The sequence below is a fragment of the Camelus dromedarius genome, chromosome 11, assembly GCF_036321535.1.
Source record: "Camelus dromedarius isolate mCamDro1 chromosome 11, mCamDro1.pat, whole genome shotgun sequence".
In the NCBI taxonomy this organism is placed as follows: domain Eukaryota; kingdom Metazoa; phylum Chordata; class Mammalia; order Artiodactyla; family Camelidae; genus Camelus; species Camelus dromedarius.
In genome coordinates, this window is record NC_087446.1 from 36035210 (window position 1) to 36052187 (window position 16978).

The window sequence follows — 16978 nt, forward strand, 5'->3', positions numbered from 1 at the left end:
ATCATTAATTAGAGTGAGCAAGTTCTTCCCAGCATCTAACTTAAATCCCCCCAGATGCAGTGGGAACCACCTGCTCTGCCCTCAAGGAACATGGAAAATGGCTACAACATTCTAGTGAGCAGCAGCTTCCCAGTCCTGGTTCCAAACTGCTTCTGTTCAAAGAATTGCCAATTCAAAACACATGCGCTATTATGAAGCCTCGCTCCCACCGTAGATGTTTAACTCTGGGCCCTTTTTAGGATGAGCCCAAAATGTCACTCAGAATCAGCCCCTGTTATCCAGACTGCAATCAAGATGGATCAAGGCTTTTCTTCCACCCCCATTCCTGAGCTGAGCCCTGATCAAGTCCCTTTTTTCAAAGTATATTCTAGAGCTAACATTTTATGGGATCAAATACACAGCCTATTCACATTTGAGTTGTCAGTGACCAGAAAACAAAATTCCTTACATGCGGAATTTGGGCATCCTTTTTGATTCTTTACAAATAGAAAAATCTAGCCTGGGAATCCCTTTCCCCCAAAATGTATATGCACTGGGCATCTAAAAAAAGAGAGTTCATAGCAGTACAACAACTTGCATTCAAGAGCATGTGTAGTTTTTCAGAAAATGTAGGGAATTTGGAAGTAAAAGACCTGGGTATGATTCCTAAAACAGCGCCTTACTAGCTATGTGATTTGGGGCATGTTAACTTAACGTCCCTAAGCTTGCATTTTCTTCTCTGTGGAATGCAAGTAAGAATACATAACTCATACATACATAATACATAGTTCAAGTATAACTGCTGAAAAGATTCCATAAAAATTTAAAAGATATAATTATTAGCACTATTGCTAGCCCTGCAGCACTTAAAATGCCTACCTCTGATTTGAGAGAATAACCTTCAGTCTGGCTCCTTTGGGGCACACTTTTATTCTGGGTATTTACTATGTGCCAGGCCTCACATGTTTTAAGCTTCACGTATATTAGCTCATTCCTAACAACAATCCTCGAAGGCAGATGCTGTCTTTAGCATTCACGTTTTATAACTGAGGCAAAGAAGTGAAGCAAATTACCTGTGGCTATGAGCTAATAACTGATTGAGCCTAGGCGGTCTGTTTCCAGAATCCATTCTCCTGAGCACTGTATCAGTTAAGACTCACTTTGGAGGTGAGAAATAGAAACTTAAAATAACACTGGCTTAAACTAGATAAAAGCTTTTTTTCTCTTTTATGTAAAAGTCCAGAGGTTGATAGTTCAATACTAAACCAGAGGCTTGGCTCCATATGGTGCTCAGGACTGCTTCTCTCTTCCAGTACACCTAATTTATAGTCATTCCCCAAATCCAAAATACATGCTAGAGCTTCAGTTGTTACATCTGCTTTCCAAGAAGCAGGATGGAGGAAGGCACAGGATAGAAAAGGAATAAAACACATGCCAGTTGTTTACTGTGGACTGTTCCTGCAGCCATATGACATTTCTGCTTACATCCATTGATCATATTAGCAAGAAAGCTGGGAAATGTAGTTATTATTCTGGAGGTAGTCAAGGGCTACTGGCTGGGTGGAGGAGTGGGAGATGAAGCTGGAGAGGTGGGCAGAGGCTGGGTGATGAAAACTTAACAAGATCCTACAGCTCACCACCCTAATCTCTGGATTCATTTCCCATTTCAGGGCTGTTCCTTGGAAGCCACTAGTTATGCATGGCCATTGACTGGCCCTCTGAAGCTTTGTAACAGGTACTCTCAAAATGCAATGCGGGTATCCACCTTGCTGGTGGACCTGAGGCTGGTTCCAGTCTAAGACCCACTGGCTCATTAAGTTAAAACGGGGGTGGTGGCTTCTGATTCATGTCTCCAGAAAGTCCAGAAAGACGAGGTGGGATGGAAGGACACTAGGACAGACTACAGGCTCTGAGTGGCATTTGGCTGGCTTCTCTGAACCTCCAGAGAGAGGCTGGATGCCACACACTGGAAAGAAACCTCATGGTTTCCAAAGACCTTTCCCATATCCTTTATCTTGGAACACACAGTAAGACTATGGTAGGGGTTTCTCTGCTCCCTATTTTGCCAATGAGGTAAAGGAAGTCAGAATCCCCCTGTGATATTCAGTAGGATGAGATGAGGTCTTAGAATCTGTCTTTTCACAAGAATGCCAGGTGACTCTTAGGTTCAAATAACTCTGAGAAACACCATGCTCATGGTGCTGAGTGATAATAGGGGGGTTACATCTAGGGAGGGTTGCAGATGAATCAGGAGACCATAAGTTCCATGATGACTTTCAGGTGTGTCTTTCAACATTCATGCTGTATCTCTACCCGGTATATTGTAGGGACTGAAATATTTGATGGAAAAATGAATGCAGACAAGTTTAGGTATCTAGCCTTCTTGAATACGACTTCCTCTAGTGCCATGGAGTAATCCTAGAATGAGCTCACAGTTTTATATGCTTGGTGCTGACAAGGTAGGAAATACATACTATTAAAACACCCATTTTAGAGACAAACTGAAGTCAAATGACTTGCCCAAGTTTACGCAGATAGTAAGCACTAGAACTAGGATTCAAACTCAGGCTCTTAAATATATTCTCTTGTTTCTCTCATAGAGAATAACTATTCCATGTCAGTAGATTTACTACAGCTCAGATCATTCCCCATGAAACAGAGAAAGTCTGTTCTGTAGATATTTAATATAACAGTTAACTTAATACACAGATGTGAGTCCTGTCACTCAACACCAGTGTTATAGAAAAGTTCCACTCTGCCTCACAGCCTATTTTCTCATATTGAAGTGCCAAACTAGATTGGTGGAGAGGAATGTATATTGACCTTGAACGTTTACTTTACTCATGAGCACACATCTGTTTTTGTTAATGGGGATGAGGGCAATCAGAGTGAGCTTTCAGAAGCAGACATTCTTGAAGCGGAATTCTCTCCCAGCCTGTAAAGTTTTATCATCCCTCAGGTTGGAGAGCAGGTTGTCAGTTTAAACAGTGGCCTGTTGAACCCAGAAGCTTCTGGTCTCTTCTGTTCTTTCAAAAGAGGCCTTGTTTCTTTAGGGCCCTTAGCTGAAGTTGAATCTTAAATTAAGGAGATGTGCGATTTTGTGGAGTAACTACATCAAAAGAACCCCAAGCAGACTTGGAAGAGTAAAACAGCTCTGTGCGGGTCCCATCTAAAAACTCTCTTTTCCAGGAACAAATTCAAAGTACAGGAGCTGACCTCTTTTCTGATCTGCCTTCTCAGGGACCCTCCTGCACTCCCTCTATTTTGCCCACTCTTATATCCACTGCCCCAGCTCTAGCATGTGTAGTGGAGGGGAGGTTGCCCACATTGGAAATGGTTTCCATTTCCTTCTTCTGCTGACATTCCTTGGTAGAAGATATAACACACAGATTGCACAGGCAAATGTTGTAATATGTTTGGCTTTATCAGCCTTCGTGTATTTTCTTGCAAGTTCTCCATTTATCTTAGATGCAGGGCAGCTGGCCCTTGCACTGACTGACCCCTATAACACGGTGCATAGGCTGATGGGTAGGCAGTTAATGGGTTTCATGAGGACTCGGCTTTCTCCTCAGCTACAGTACATGAAAGAAGAGCTAAAGCTAGGACTATATGCTCCTTGGAGTAAGCAACTGTGACTGGCGTTTTGGGACCCACCTCACCACCCCAAGTGATGAGAAAGGTTGTTGATTTGTTGACTGACTGCAGCTATATCCCCTGACATTTGGTAGAAAGTGAAGCTTTTTCAAAGAGCAGTGTATCAAAGAATAGTGGAGGTGGGACATGTGAATACAGAGGGTCTCGGTAGTAAGTCTGTACATCAAACAGTATTCGTAGACTGATTTTGTATTTTCTAACTCTATAAAAATGTGATTTTTTTCCCCTTGGTTACAGAAGAACTATGATGACTTATGGTTCAATACTTCCATATCTGGTTTCTTAGACTTTTGACATTTATATCATGATCCTAACAGTTACACTGTTTTTCTTCTGAGATATCTGCTCATTCCATTGGGAAAAGCATTTTACAATACATGCAAACTCTGGTCATCTCATCCCCCTCCCTTCACATCCCATCCCTCTTCCTTCACCTCCCCATCCCCCCCACGCCACACTTAAGCTTTCCCAAATTATAACTCTGCCAAATCAGGGGAACTAGAGGTCTGCATCTTGCCTTCCTGTGGTTCTGACAGAACATGATATTGGGCAAACAATAGGTGGTTAAAGACTTGAGCAGGAGGGGACTCTAATGCCTGTGAGGTAGATGGACCTGAATAAGGGATGTCTAAGTGTGAGAACTTGACACTACTTTCTGTGGGAACCCAGATGGCCTTACCCCTTCCTGAAGTTTCCCCTGCATAAGCTTGGAGGGAGACGAGGCATCAGAACAGAGCCCCTTCCCTTTAAGCTGCCCATGTAGCACTCCAGTTCTCCACCACCCGAGAGAGGGGAAGGTAACAGGGAAAGCTATCCGGTATTGAACTTCTTGCCAATTTTGTCCTGTGGAGCACTCAGGCTGGATTTAATTTAATATAGAAAAATAAGGAAATACTATCATATGCACTTTGAGTGTTGCAAGCACACAGGCACACATCCTAGAAGAGTGTTAACAGTGGGATTGCAGGTAATTTTTATTTTCTTCTTTCCTCTCTATATTTTCCAAATATAATGAGTTTGTATTATCATGGCAGAATATATTATTTTTTTCAATCATTACCCACCCACTCCCTGTCCATGGTCAGGTGATTTACTGTGTCTCTGATAGGAGAATTTTATGGGCTTACCTCATTGGATTTGGCCAATGTGACATGCTTTGGCCAAAGAAATGTGAATAAATATGGCACTCACCATGCTGAAGCAGAGGTTTACGATTCATCTTGAGTTTTGGTTCTCTTGCACTTTTCCAGACATGTCCCAAGTCAAAGCTGCTCTTTCAACATGGCTCCTGAAATGAGAAGAAAGAGCAAAGCCCAAGGTATGAGATAATAGAAAATATATATTTTCTTTGCTCCCATTCCTAGCCCAGAACTCCTAGAACCCTTGTAATTCCCTAAGAGATAAAAGCACTAGGAGAATCTTTTGTTCTAATATTTGGTCTTTGACCTAGCTAGGTTCCTGACACCGAGATCCTAAATCCCTTGGAATTTCCTGGGTGATAGTAGTGTTTTTTGTTCTAATGAGGTGACTCTTGGTTGAGTGGCTGGTCACCAGAAAGACCAAGCCATGACTGGAAGCTTGGAATTTTTAACCCCTCCTCCCATTCTCTGGAGAAGGGAGAGAGGCTGAGAATGGAGTTAGTGATGCATCATGTCTATTTGAGGAAGCCTCCATAAATATCCCCAAAATACAGGGTTTAGAGATCTTCTGAGTTGGTGAACACATGGAGGTGCTGGAAGAGTAGCACCCAGAGAGGGCATACAAACTCCAAGCCCCTTCCCCAGATCTTGCCCTAGGCATCTTTTCTTTTTGGATGTTCCCTCTGTTATCATATCCTTTAATAATAAACTGATAAAGTTAGGGAACTGTTTTCCTGAGTTCTGTGAGTTGCTCTAGCAAATTAATCAATCCCAAAAGGGGGATGGTAGGAATACTTGATCTACGGATAATTGGTCAGCAGCACAAGTGACAACCTGGACTTTTGACTGGCATCTTATGTGGCGGGGGGAGGGGTTTTCTTGTGGGACTGAGCCCTTAACCCATAGGATCTGACACTATTTCCAGGAAGATAGTGTCTGAATTGAGTTGAATTATAGGATATCTAGCTGGTGTCGCAGAATTGCTTGTTGTGGGAACACGCCCACCTCCCACATCTGGTGTCAAAAGTGTTGTGAGTATGGTTGTGGTGTGAAGGTAAGTGGGAGACATACAGGAGGAGGAGTGAGTTTTTCTTACTCACAGGGCCTGGTGAAAGCCATGGCCCACTTCAGCCTCTAGAGAGCATGAGGGAAAAAAAACTATTGTTGTAACAGGTCACTGAGATTTGGGGGGGTTTGTTAACACAGCAAACCTCACTAAGAAAATCTGCCCCCACCTTTTTTTCTTTTTTATTGAAGTGTAGTTGATTTGGAATGTTGTGTTAGTTTCTGGTGTACAGCATGGTGATTCAGTTATATATTTTTTTTTTCATATTTTTTTCATTATAGGTTATTACAAGCTATTGACTATATTTCCCCATGTTAAACAGTAGGACCTTGTTGTTAGGTTTGTTTCTTATTCAACTTGTAGTGCTTAAAAACATTTTAATTGAACAAATGTGTTACATGAGACCTCAGTGGGATTATTATGTGAAAATATATTAACTTGAATATCTGTGGAGGTTTTCTACTCAGTAGTTCCTCTAGAGTCACACTAACTTTTTTTATTCACATAAGCACTTACCTTACTAATTTAATTAATTGCTAAACATTGTCATCATCTCCTTTTACTCTACCAGACATAGGACTTAAGCTGAGGACCTTTAAAAAAATAGACCCGTAACTATGCCTTGCCCTAGGGAAGATGTAAACTAGAAAAACAAGCTATTTGGATGGTCTCTGTTGGGCTAGTTCTTTGTCTCTCTTCTGCCCCTGCTGCTTCCCCGATGCAGACATTGTCCCCCACCGAAACAAGGAAAAGTGGGCACATTTAACTTATAGAGTATAAAAAAGAAAACTATTAAGTGTTGGGACCAGCCCACTTCTTCCAGTACATCCACGTAGGTAAGAGTAAAGGTCAGATGAGTACAGCCCTTCACATACATCCCCGTGGGGGATGAAAATCTCCCTTTTAATGTTACAAAAATACCTAAAAATATCGCCATCTGTGACTCATAAGTCACCAAACTTGAAGTCCTGCCCATAACGGATACTGCTTTCTTCTTATTCCCACACCATTCTCTTTCCCTCCTCCCCTTTCAATGACAAGATAGAATACTAAAAAAGCAGGTCGTCCTGGGGTAAACCAGTTCACAGACCCAAAGGCTACCCCAGTCCTCTTATAATGGCCATGTCTCCTTTAACGGGGATGTACCAGGGTTGTCACATCTTTGGACCTGCAGACAGGTAAAAAAAAGCTCATCTCTTCCTCAGTAAGAAATATTTTAGCACTGGTACAGAGTATGGCCATGATTTGGAAGTCACCAACCAACACTGAATCCTTGTCATTCCAAATTAAAATAGACTTGTTTCATTCAAAACCTGGTTGGGATGTTCATAAACCACATATAGAGGGTTTGATTATTTACAGACAACATACTCATTTATTCAAAGAAAATGTGGCTTTCTCAGTTTTCTATAAATTACCTAGTCTTCTTTATGAGCCCCATCCTGCTGAGTAACAAGGAAACTTATGTTGATGTCTCAGTATCCCCTCCCTATCTTCTCCTCCAGATTGCCTGGAAGTAACAAGGGTTTGCTTATTGCATCACTGTGGAGGCGGGCAGGTGGAAACTCAGGTCCTATGCTTCTCCTTGGATCTTCACTGTCTTTGAAGAGTGATTTCCCTGTGTACCTGGTCACTCCTCACTCTACTAGTACCTTCTGCAGACATCTGCGGCTAGAATACTCCAAGTCTGCTGTTTCTCAGCTTATTGGGCCTGGAGTCCTTCTACTTAATTTGCCTCATCTCAGCTCTCTGGGTTGAAGTATGACTGGGATTTCCACTTGGTTCCCAGCTTAGGTGGTCTGCCTTACAGCCCTCACTTTGGTTACTCTCTGCTGAGCTTGCCAACAGCACCATCGACTATCTTCTGCATTCTTCACTGGGCTCTGGGAGGACTTCTGGATAATTTCTATGCCAGACAGGAGCTGGCATGTCCCATATGGCAGCCCAGACTGGTAGAGGGGGGCACTCTGTTTCATTCCAGTTGCTGTACTTGTGCAGAAAAAGGATGTAAGCTAGAATTCCTGCCCTTGGCCTTGGGTGAAGATCACAGAAGGAAGTGGGCCATAGCCCAAAGATTGGAAGTGAGGGCTCTGTGGGCTCCTCAAACCGGAACAAGGTTCTCTTCCTCTTCTCTGAGAGCCATGCTTGGGCCATGTTTGGAAGCATATTTCCCATCTGTTTTTCATTTCCCCAGCATAGAATGTGGGAGGCCAGAATCACACATTCCCTTCTCATTCCCCAGATACCTCTCAACTCGCTTGAATTTTGTATTCCTATCCATGCTGAAGTACTTGAAGGGCTCCCAGCACACACCATGATATTTCATACTCTGAGCCTTTGCCCATGCTGTTTTCTCTGCCCAGACTGCCCTTCCAACACTCACTTCTCCTTAGCCCCCAAGACACTTCCCAGTATTCTTCCTCCAAGATGCTCACTTGCCTCTTGGCAATTTGCATGATAAACTTCATCAAAGAGATCTGTTGTGTGTGTGTTCATCATAAGAATCTAAGGTACTAAGGGGCAGACATCTCATCTGAGGCATCTCTGTTTTCCTGAGGCACAGAAAAAGTGTTCAGCAAATACTAGTTTACAAAATTAAACCTTTAGTCCACACAAAAACTACTAGACCTGATGAAAGAATTCAGCAAGGTAGCAGGATACAAGTTTAACACATAGAAATCAGTTGCATTTCTTTACATTAACAATGAAATATCAGAAAAGGAAAGTAAAGAAACAATCCTTTTTAAAATTGCATCCAAAAAAATAAAATACTCAGGAATAAATCTGACCAAGGAAGTGAAAGACTTATACACTGAGAACTACAAAACACTGACTAAGGAAATTAAAGATGACTTAAAGAAATGGAAAGATATCCCATGTTCTTGGATTGGAAAAAATTAACTTTATTAAAATGGCCATACTACCCAAAACAATCTACAGATTTAATGTGATCCTTATCAAATTACCCAGGACATTTTTCACAGAATTAGACAAGTAATCCTAAAATTTATATAGAACCACAAAAGATCCAGAATAGCCAAAGCCATACTGAAGAAAAAGAATGAAGCTGGAGGAATAACCCTCCCAGACTTCAGAAAATACTACAGAGCTATTGTAATCAAAACAGCATGGTAGTGGTACAAAAATAGACATATTGGACCAATGGAACAGAATAGAGAGCCCAGAAATAAACCCACAGACTTTTGCTCAATTAATCTTTGACAAAGGAGGCAAGAACATATAATGGAGTAAAGACAGTCTCTTCAGCAAGTGGTTTTGTGTTAACTGGACAGCTGCATGGAAATCAATGAAGTTAGAATATTCCCTCACACCATACACAAAAATAAACTCAAAATGGCTTAAAGACTTAAACATAAGATAAGACACTATAAACCTCTTAGAAGAAAACATAGGCAAAACATTCCCTGATATAAATCTTAGCAGTGTTCTCCTTAGGCAGTCTACCCAGGCAATAGAAATAAAAGAAAAAATAAATGGGACCTAATTAAACTTATAAGCTTTTGCACAGCACAGGAAACCATAAGCAAAACAAAAAGACAACCTACGGAATGGAAGAAAATATTTGCAAAAGATGAGACTGATAAGGGCTTAATTTCCAGAATATATAAACAGCTCATACAACTTAATAAAAAAACAAACAACCCAATCCAAAAATTAAACCTTTGGTAAAGTGGACATGGTATCTCTCTGTATTTTTTTTTACAATTGCATATGAATCTACATGTATCTCAAAATAAAAGCATTTAGTTAAAAAAAAACTCAAAACCTTAATGAACAGGGCTAATTATTCTCCAAAGTTCCCTGGTTACTCCCTGGGAAAAGACCAGAGTCCTAGCAGAAGTCCAAGGCCTTTATGAAGTTGCCATTTCCAAGTTTGGGATGGATGCTTTGAACTATAGTAGTCAGGTACCCTCTACCCTACTTGCTCTGAGAACTGTCAAGTCCTGAAAGGCTTTGAGTTGAAGAGAGTTAAGGCATCTATTAGCACATACAAATGATACCTATTATAAAAAGGAGCTGTTTCAGTCAAATGAATTAGGAAAAGTGGGCTTTGTGGGTGAGTAGTGTGTGTGAGGAATAAAAGTATGGCACCCCTTCTTCCAGGTGCCTGTACCCATACAAACTGAAAGAGGAATAAAGGGCAGATTTCAGCACCTCTCTCCCCTCAGCCCTGCACTTGTGCGTAAGGCCTCATCTGAACATAGTAGCCTTGGTCTGAGTATTTTCCTAGGTTTGCCATTTCTCTTCAAAGGGCCAGTAGCCATGTTTCCATCCACTTGGAGTATTTGCTTATGTTGAAACACTACTTGTATGTGTAGCAAAAACTTAGTATTTTCTGTTAATTCTCTTAAATGAGTCAGTGTAAGCCAAGAGTTGGTGTGTGGTTCGTTCTCCACAAAAATTAGTCTCTTTTAGTGAATATCTCCTCCTTTGGAGGTTTATTCCTAGAAGACGTTCTTGTCAGATACAGTCCTCCGGGTAGGTGGGAAGGCTTCTTTTTTCCCTGGAGAGTGAAAATGAGGGCCTAGAAACCAGTTTAAGCCCCTTTACAAGCGGCCCTCCAGTACTTTGCTCATCAGGCAGAACAATGTGTTTTCATTATCTGCTGCCTGTGGGGAGTTGGGGTGCAATCATGACCTGTCCAAGTCCTTTCTTGCCTCATGTGTCTGTAAGTGTATTTGCATCTAGTACTGCCTTTGATTTCTTTTCCACAAGACTATGAGCAACTTCTTCACACCAGTGTGCTGTCACACCAAGGTGGCGTAGACACACAACCTTATTAGAAACTCACAGTAGGAACTGAAGCATGGTTTCCTGGGGAAGTCTCCATGGAGAGAGGCAGCAGAAGGTGTGGGTACCCTGGGTGCCACCACTTGCCAGAGGGATGTGTGCTTGACCCACCAGAGCTGAATGCACTCTGGAAATGGCTCTAGGGGAAGGAGCCCATCCTGTACAGCTCGACGGATTTATAGGAAAATCATGACAGAGAACGTCTGGTGTAGTATGTAATAGTGGGCATTTTCTGGTTGAGGAAGCGGTCTTGTCCAAAGATGGAGCCTTCAGTGATCAGCCTCTGGCATCAGGCTGGTCCTCCTTTGTGTGAACACAGATCCACTCAGCCAGCCTCTTGTCAAACTACCAAGAGGGTAGCTGGGCTTTGTCTCTCTTCTGGCAACAAGTAGGTAACCGGGCACTCAGTAAGTGTTGAATGAATAGAACTATTATTGTTAGAAGGAAATTCATGTTGATTTCATTTAAATTTGCTCTCCTCTCACATGCTAGCTATCGTAAGGTCCCTCAGGGGTAGATGAGCTGGGCAGGGTCAGGGATTTTCTGTGCCTGCACACTTCATAGGGAAGGGAGTGGGCCGATTAGCTACGGTGGGTTATTATTGCACCTTGATCCCTAGAATGGAAACCAAAACGAAGGCCTTTTTCCTTCTGGGCAGAAGACATAGCCTCCAGAGAAACATAGGTACAAAGGAACGAGGTGGCACAACTTTCTGCTCTGCATCACAGCTTGAGCAGAGCAGCTACTGCTGTGCCCAGGAGAACTTCATGACCATTCTGGGAGAGGTCTGGTTAGGTATGGCAGTCACATTGTCTTGGCCAAAACATCAGGGCATGTGCCAGCAATATGGAAACTGTTCAGTGCTCTTCTGGAGTTAAATGAAGGGAAAAAAACAACCCAGGATCCATCAGAAAGATGGGTTTCTTGTGAGCCCTGAAGCCCAAGCATCCCTGGAAGTTCCAGATCTACTGCTCTGGGCTCAATATGTAACAAGATGAGGCTCTGAAGGGGAAGAGTGGGTGGGAAAAGTCTACACCACAGGATGGCAGACTTCCATGGCCACAGTGGCTGATGGCAGGTCTCACAGGCAATGGTGGGGGAGGGGTGTCACATTTTTGGGGGGTCAGAGATGGCAGGGATGTGAGGGATCCTCGCCACAGCGGGCTGGCAGATACAGCTGGGGAGGAAGGAGCTACATTTTCTTCCATGAGCAGTAGGAGGCACTGCAGCTTTAGAAGGCAGAGGATGTGGTTCTGAACATTGGACAAGACTTTCCTTTTTTTCTGCCTCAAATATAAGAGACTCCCAGGGTGGGATCGATCTGTGACCTCCTGGTAGTGGTTGGATGCATAAACTTGCCATGCCAGGGATGAGGAAGTAGCCTTCTCTGCTGAAGGACAATGTGGCCCATCAATAATAATGATAGTAATTATAATAGTAATAATAATAATAATAATAATTATTATTATTATTATTACCACCACTACTCATGGCTATTAACCAGGCACTATGGTAAAAGCTGTACAAAAAATTTTTATGTAATCCTCAGAATAACTATGAGGTAAGTACCACTGCAATTTTGGAATCTGATGTCACGTAAATTGTTCAAGATAAAATAGCTCGGAGTGGTACAGCCTGGTTCTGAACACAGTCCACAAGCTTCACCATTATTCTGTTTTGCATATGCCTCAAATGCATCATCAGCCAGTAATCTATGCAGCCAAGATATCTTCCTTCAGAAAATGCCATGTGGCAGAAATTGTGTTTATCCTGTTCACCACCATAGTGTCAATGCCTAGGCCAGTGCTTGGTCCACAGCTGGTACTAGCTCTGTATTTGTGAAATGAAGACAGGGATGTGTATGCAGGAGAAAACCAGCAGTCTGTCTTGAGCCTCTTTCCTGAAGTGAGCTAGGAATCATAGGAAGCGAGGACCATCAGGCTGTTCGTGATTTTAGTATTCCAAATTCAAAACAAGCATTGTTTTTGATCAAAATGAATTATCTTGACATTCTATCACATCTTATCAGACTCTTCTTTATTCAAAGTGTTGTTGGTACTATTACTTAATAAACTGGAGCAAGAAATAAATTCCACTGGTCTACAGAGACTGTGGTTGGGTTCCCAGTACCAAAATGATTTTGATTATTGAGTTGGCATATACCCCTAAACATTCCTAAATCAGTGGTTGGCAGCAGCAAGATTCTGAGAGAAAAAGAAAAAGAACAGTGTGTGTGCACATGCATACACACACACACACACACACACACACACACATCCAGCAGCTTCAAAGCCTCTTACACATTAATGGATTCCTTATGGATTACATGGCTGTAATTGTGAAAGAGGACAAAGAACTCAGAAAGATATTTATTTCTTTAAACAAAAAAATTAAAAAAATATTCCTTTGAAAAGTCAATTTTTCTGAAGAGAGTAGGGAAAAAAAAAAAAAAACCCTAACATGATGGAACTCTTAAAAATGTGTGTCGGCAACACAATAGAAAACCAGAATAAATGTAGGCAAGGCAACCACATGAAGCCAATCACAGAGTGAGTTCGTCTGTACTCTAACAGCGGATGTAGATGGAGAAAACAACCAGCGGGAGGGAGAATGCCAACTCATAGTAATAGGGCTGGGGTTAGGGTTGGGGTGCAGAAGGGGGAAGAACATTCCAGAATTCAAAACAACAGACTATTCCTGTCATATTCCTAAAATCTGTATAATGAAACCTGTTTATATTATCCTCAAATTAATTTTCACTGTTCAAATTTCAGTGTCCTGGCCAATGACCCACCAACAATTTCCTTGTTCGTAACATTTTCTTTTCTTGGTCCCTTGAAAAAATAACGAATGAGTTTCTCCATTTGTAAAGCTGCTCTGAAATGTTTCCTTACGTCACGGAGGCTGGGAGGTCATCCTGGGACACTGGATGTAACGGGGGCCCTTGGGTCGGGAACCAGGAGGTTTTGTGACTGTGAGGCAACTTCTGATCCCATTAGCTGATGGTTGACTGACATTTTGGAACAAAATTTTGTGAGAGACTGGGGAAAGGAAAGGAAGGAGCATGGGAAGGAGGCACTTAAAAGATTGAAAATGCAGGAATGAGCTGAGTGCTCTCAGATTTGGGGAGGATTTTATTATTGGACACAGATCTGTGGTGAGCTTTCAGCCAGGATCTCAGAGGCCTGGCTTGAGAGGCCTCATATGGGTGTTCTTATCAGCATTTTACTGACCTTACACCAAGCAAACTGGCCCTGTGAGAAAAGACAAGTTAATGTCTCATTTAAAAATTAAGCAGCAGTGTATACAGGCATAATGGGGCAGCCCTTCCTAGAGGGATAAAAATGATATTTTAGAAAAAAATAAAAGGAAGGACAGCTTTACGTGCCTGAACTTGTTTCTCAGAGATGTGACGTAAGCTAAACATAACTAGTTTCATGAAAGATTTAATTAGATTCCTTGATGCTAGGTTTGTAATAATTTATTACTGTAAGTAAAGGACTTTGGGGGATATTCTTAAATTTTCATCAGTATTTCTACCAGAGGCAGAATATTGGTTGGGTTGAACAGAATCTGATTGAATATGTAATTTCTCACTAAAACAGTAGTTACACTTTGAATGATCTCAGGAAGCCCCTCTGTCCAAAATGTGTGGGTGGGTTTAAAAAAAGAAAAAGAGAGAGAGAGACCAGGCTTAACAGTCAGACAGCCCATTCTGAAGCCCATTTGCACTCCTTCCTGGTCACTCCTGGCTGTAGGACCTTGGAATAAATTACTTAATCTCTCTGAACCTCTACTCAATGGTATAAAGGATAAAAATACATGCCTGACAAGGGTTTTGCGAAGAGCAAGTGAGATCATACAGGTAAAAACCTAGCATAGGGCTTGGTACCTAGTAGGTTACCAATAAATATTAGTACCATTTATTCTCTATATTTATCTTTTCTCTCCTGCCCTCATGACCTCTTGAACTCCAATGCTTGAAATCTTTTAACCAGTGACAGAGCCTCTCCTTTCATGATTAAAAAAAAAATATAATTAGCATAACATAACATAAATAGATAGAATAACATCACTAGCACTTTACCATATATTTCATCTCATTTGAGCCTCAAAATAATCCTATGAAATAGGTACCATTATTGATCCCATTTTACAGAGGAAGAAACCAAATCTAAGTAGGGTTAAATATTGTTTTGATGACCTATTGCTGTATAATGAGCCACACCAAAAGTTAGTGGCTTGAACCAACAGCCATTTTATTATATTTCATATTCTGAGTTGACTGGGCTCAGCTGGGCAGTTCTGCTCCATGTGATGTTGTCTCTCCATGTCCATGTGCATTTATCTGGAGGCTCGACTGGGCTAAATCATGCAAGATGGCTTGCTCACATGGCTGGCAACTCATGCTGAATGTTAGCTGGGCAAACAGCTGGGACTGTCCACCAGAGTACATATCTGCTTCTCCATTGCCTTTCCTGGGATGGCAGCTGGACTCCAAGAAGGAGTGTTGCAAAAGGAAAAAAATGGAAGCTTTCAGTTCTCTTAAGGCCTGGGCTGAGAATGTCACTTCTGCCATGATCTGTTGGTCAAAGCAGTTACAGGCCCAGCAAGATTTAAGAGAAGGGGAATCAAGTTTCACCTTTCAATGGAGAAGTGGCAGGGAGGGGAGGTGACGACAGCCATGACTGGAGACTTTCTACCACAAATACTTTGCCCAAATTCACAAAGCTAGTAGGTGTCAGAGTTAAGATTCCATGTGCTCAGCCACTGGGTCACATATGTACACATTACAATATACAATTAAATACCAATGTTTCTGGAAAACACAGTAAATGCAATATAATTTCAGAGGAGAGATCAGTACAAAATCAAGAACTCTAAAGATCTTAAATTGAAAAAGTACCCCTTTTTGTGCCCCTTCTCCACACGTAATGCATAATAAATGTTATTTCTTGAAGTGTCATGAAGGTGATGTATGCTAAAATGAATTCTTTTTAGATTTTTTCCACTTCAAAATTTTGGATATATTCATTGATGCTGAGGTTATTCCTGTGTGTGGTGAGGTGGGGGTGAGATCCTTGACTTATAAGTGCTCTATGCATATACTCAGCCTGCCTACTGGGTAACTCATGCCTGTGTGGGAGAGGTCACTGAGGCCTAGAGTTGGCTGGGGAAGCTCCAGGGAGAGGCAGAATTTAGCCTGGCTCTGAACTCTGATTAGGATTTAAGTAAGAGAAACAGAGAAAGAGGAGGAAAGAACAATATAAACAAGGCACAGAGTTGGGAATGGACAGCGAGTTGTAGCTAAGGATGGAGGAAAGGACCAGGCTGAAGTAAAAGGGTCTGAATTTGGTGGGTTGGGTGTAGCTCAAGTGGTAGAGTTCATGCTCAATCCCCAGTACCTTCTCTAAAGGTAAATAAATAAATAAACCTAATTACCTCCTAACCCCCCATAAAAGGGTCTGAATTGGAAATGGGAGAGTTGATTAATAATTTACTTGATGACTGGAGCTAAACTGGCTCCCCATCTTCAGGGGTATACCAAAGTAGCACTGAGAACCAGATTACAAAGTATGAAGATCTTCAAGAAACCCAGGTCCAGCTGTGTAAACTCTCTTTTAGCCTTGGCCTTGCTGAAGGCAGATGTCTGGAGAGAGCTCTTCTGGAGGCTGGGTAGGAAGGATACTGCTTGAGAATCTCCTCAACGTCTGATCAGGGAATATCCAGGCTTATACCACTTTTACTAGTTTCATTTGGAACCTAGTCATAACCCTTCTTAAAGCATTCTCCAAAGAGGTTGTTAACCTAAATCTTTCTTACCTATCTACCAGGACTTCCTGGGGAAGGCAAGAACTTTAGGACTTTTTTTGAGTCATTCTGAGCAAAAATCATCTTCAGACTATTTTCCTACTAAGGTGGCTTCTGTCATTTTCATTTGCAAAACCTCTTCTCTTTCTTCACATTTGAAAGAAACCCAGTATGAATGTTGTAATTTTTTTCATGTAAATTACAAATATTTAGAATCCCTGTCAAGGGAATGAAATAAAAGCAGATGTTTTTCCCTTATGCTAGCCTCAAGTAATACCACATTAGAAAACAGAGAGTATTTTCAAGTCTTGTTAAAAAACATTTCAAGAAAATAAACATTTGTTGAATGCAAACAAGAACAGAATACAGCATTTTTAATATAAATGTAGAGTCTGAGGCCCAGAGATACCAAGTGACTTGTGTAAGGTCACAGACTGAGTTTACAGCCCAGTCAAGATCTGAATTCAGTTCTCACAAGTCCCAGCCTGGTGTGCTTTCTATACTCTATACAGTAGGC

General features: G+C 41.6%; 1 protein-coding gene across 6 annotated transcripts in view; it reads left to right on the forward strand.

Moving 5' to 3' along the window:
- The window catches only part of DRAM1 (DNA damage regulated autophagy modulator 1), a 123284-nt gene that overhangs the window by 49139 nt on the left and 57167 nt on the right, over nt 1-16978 (forward strand). For 2 of the 6 annotated variants that reach the window (XM_064491652.1, XM_031462923.2), the window contains exon 6: nt 4884-4951. The exons of the other annotated variants lie outside the window; for them this stretch is intronic. In XM_064491652.1, the coding sequence (XP_064347722.1) occupies nt 4884-4925 (42 nt within the window). In that variant the 3' untranslated portion in view covers nt 4926-4951. The remainder of the gene's footprint in view (nt 1-4883; nt 4952-16978) is intronic. 6 annotated transcript variants of the gene reach the window in all.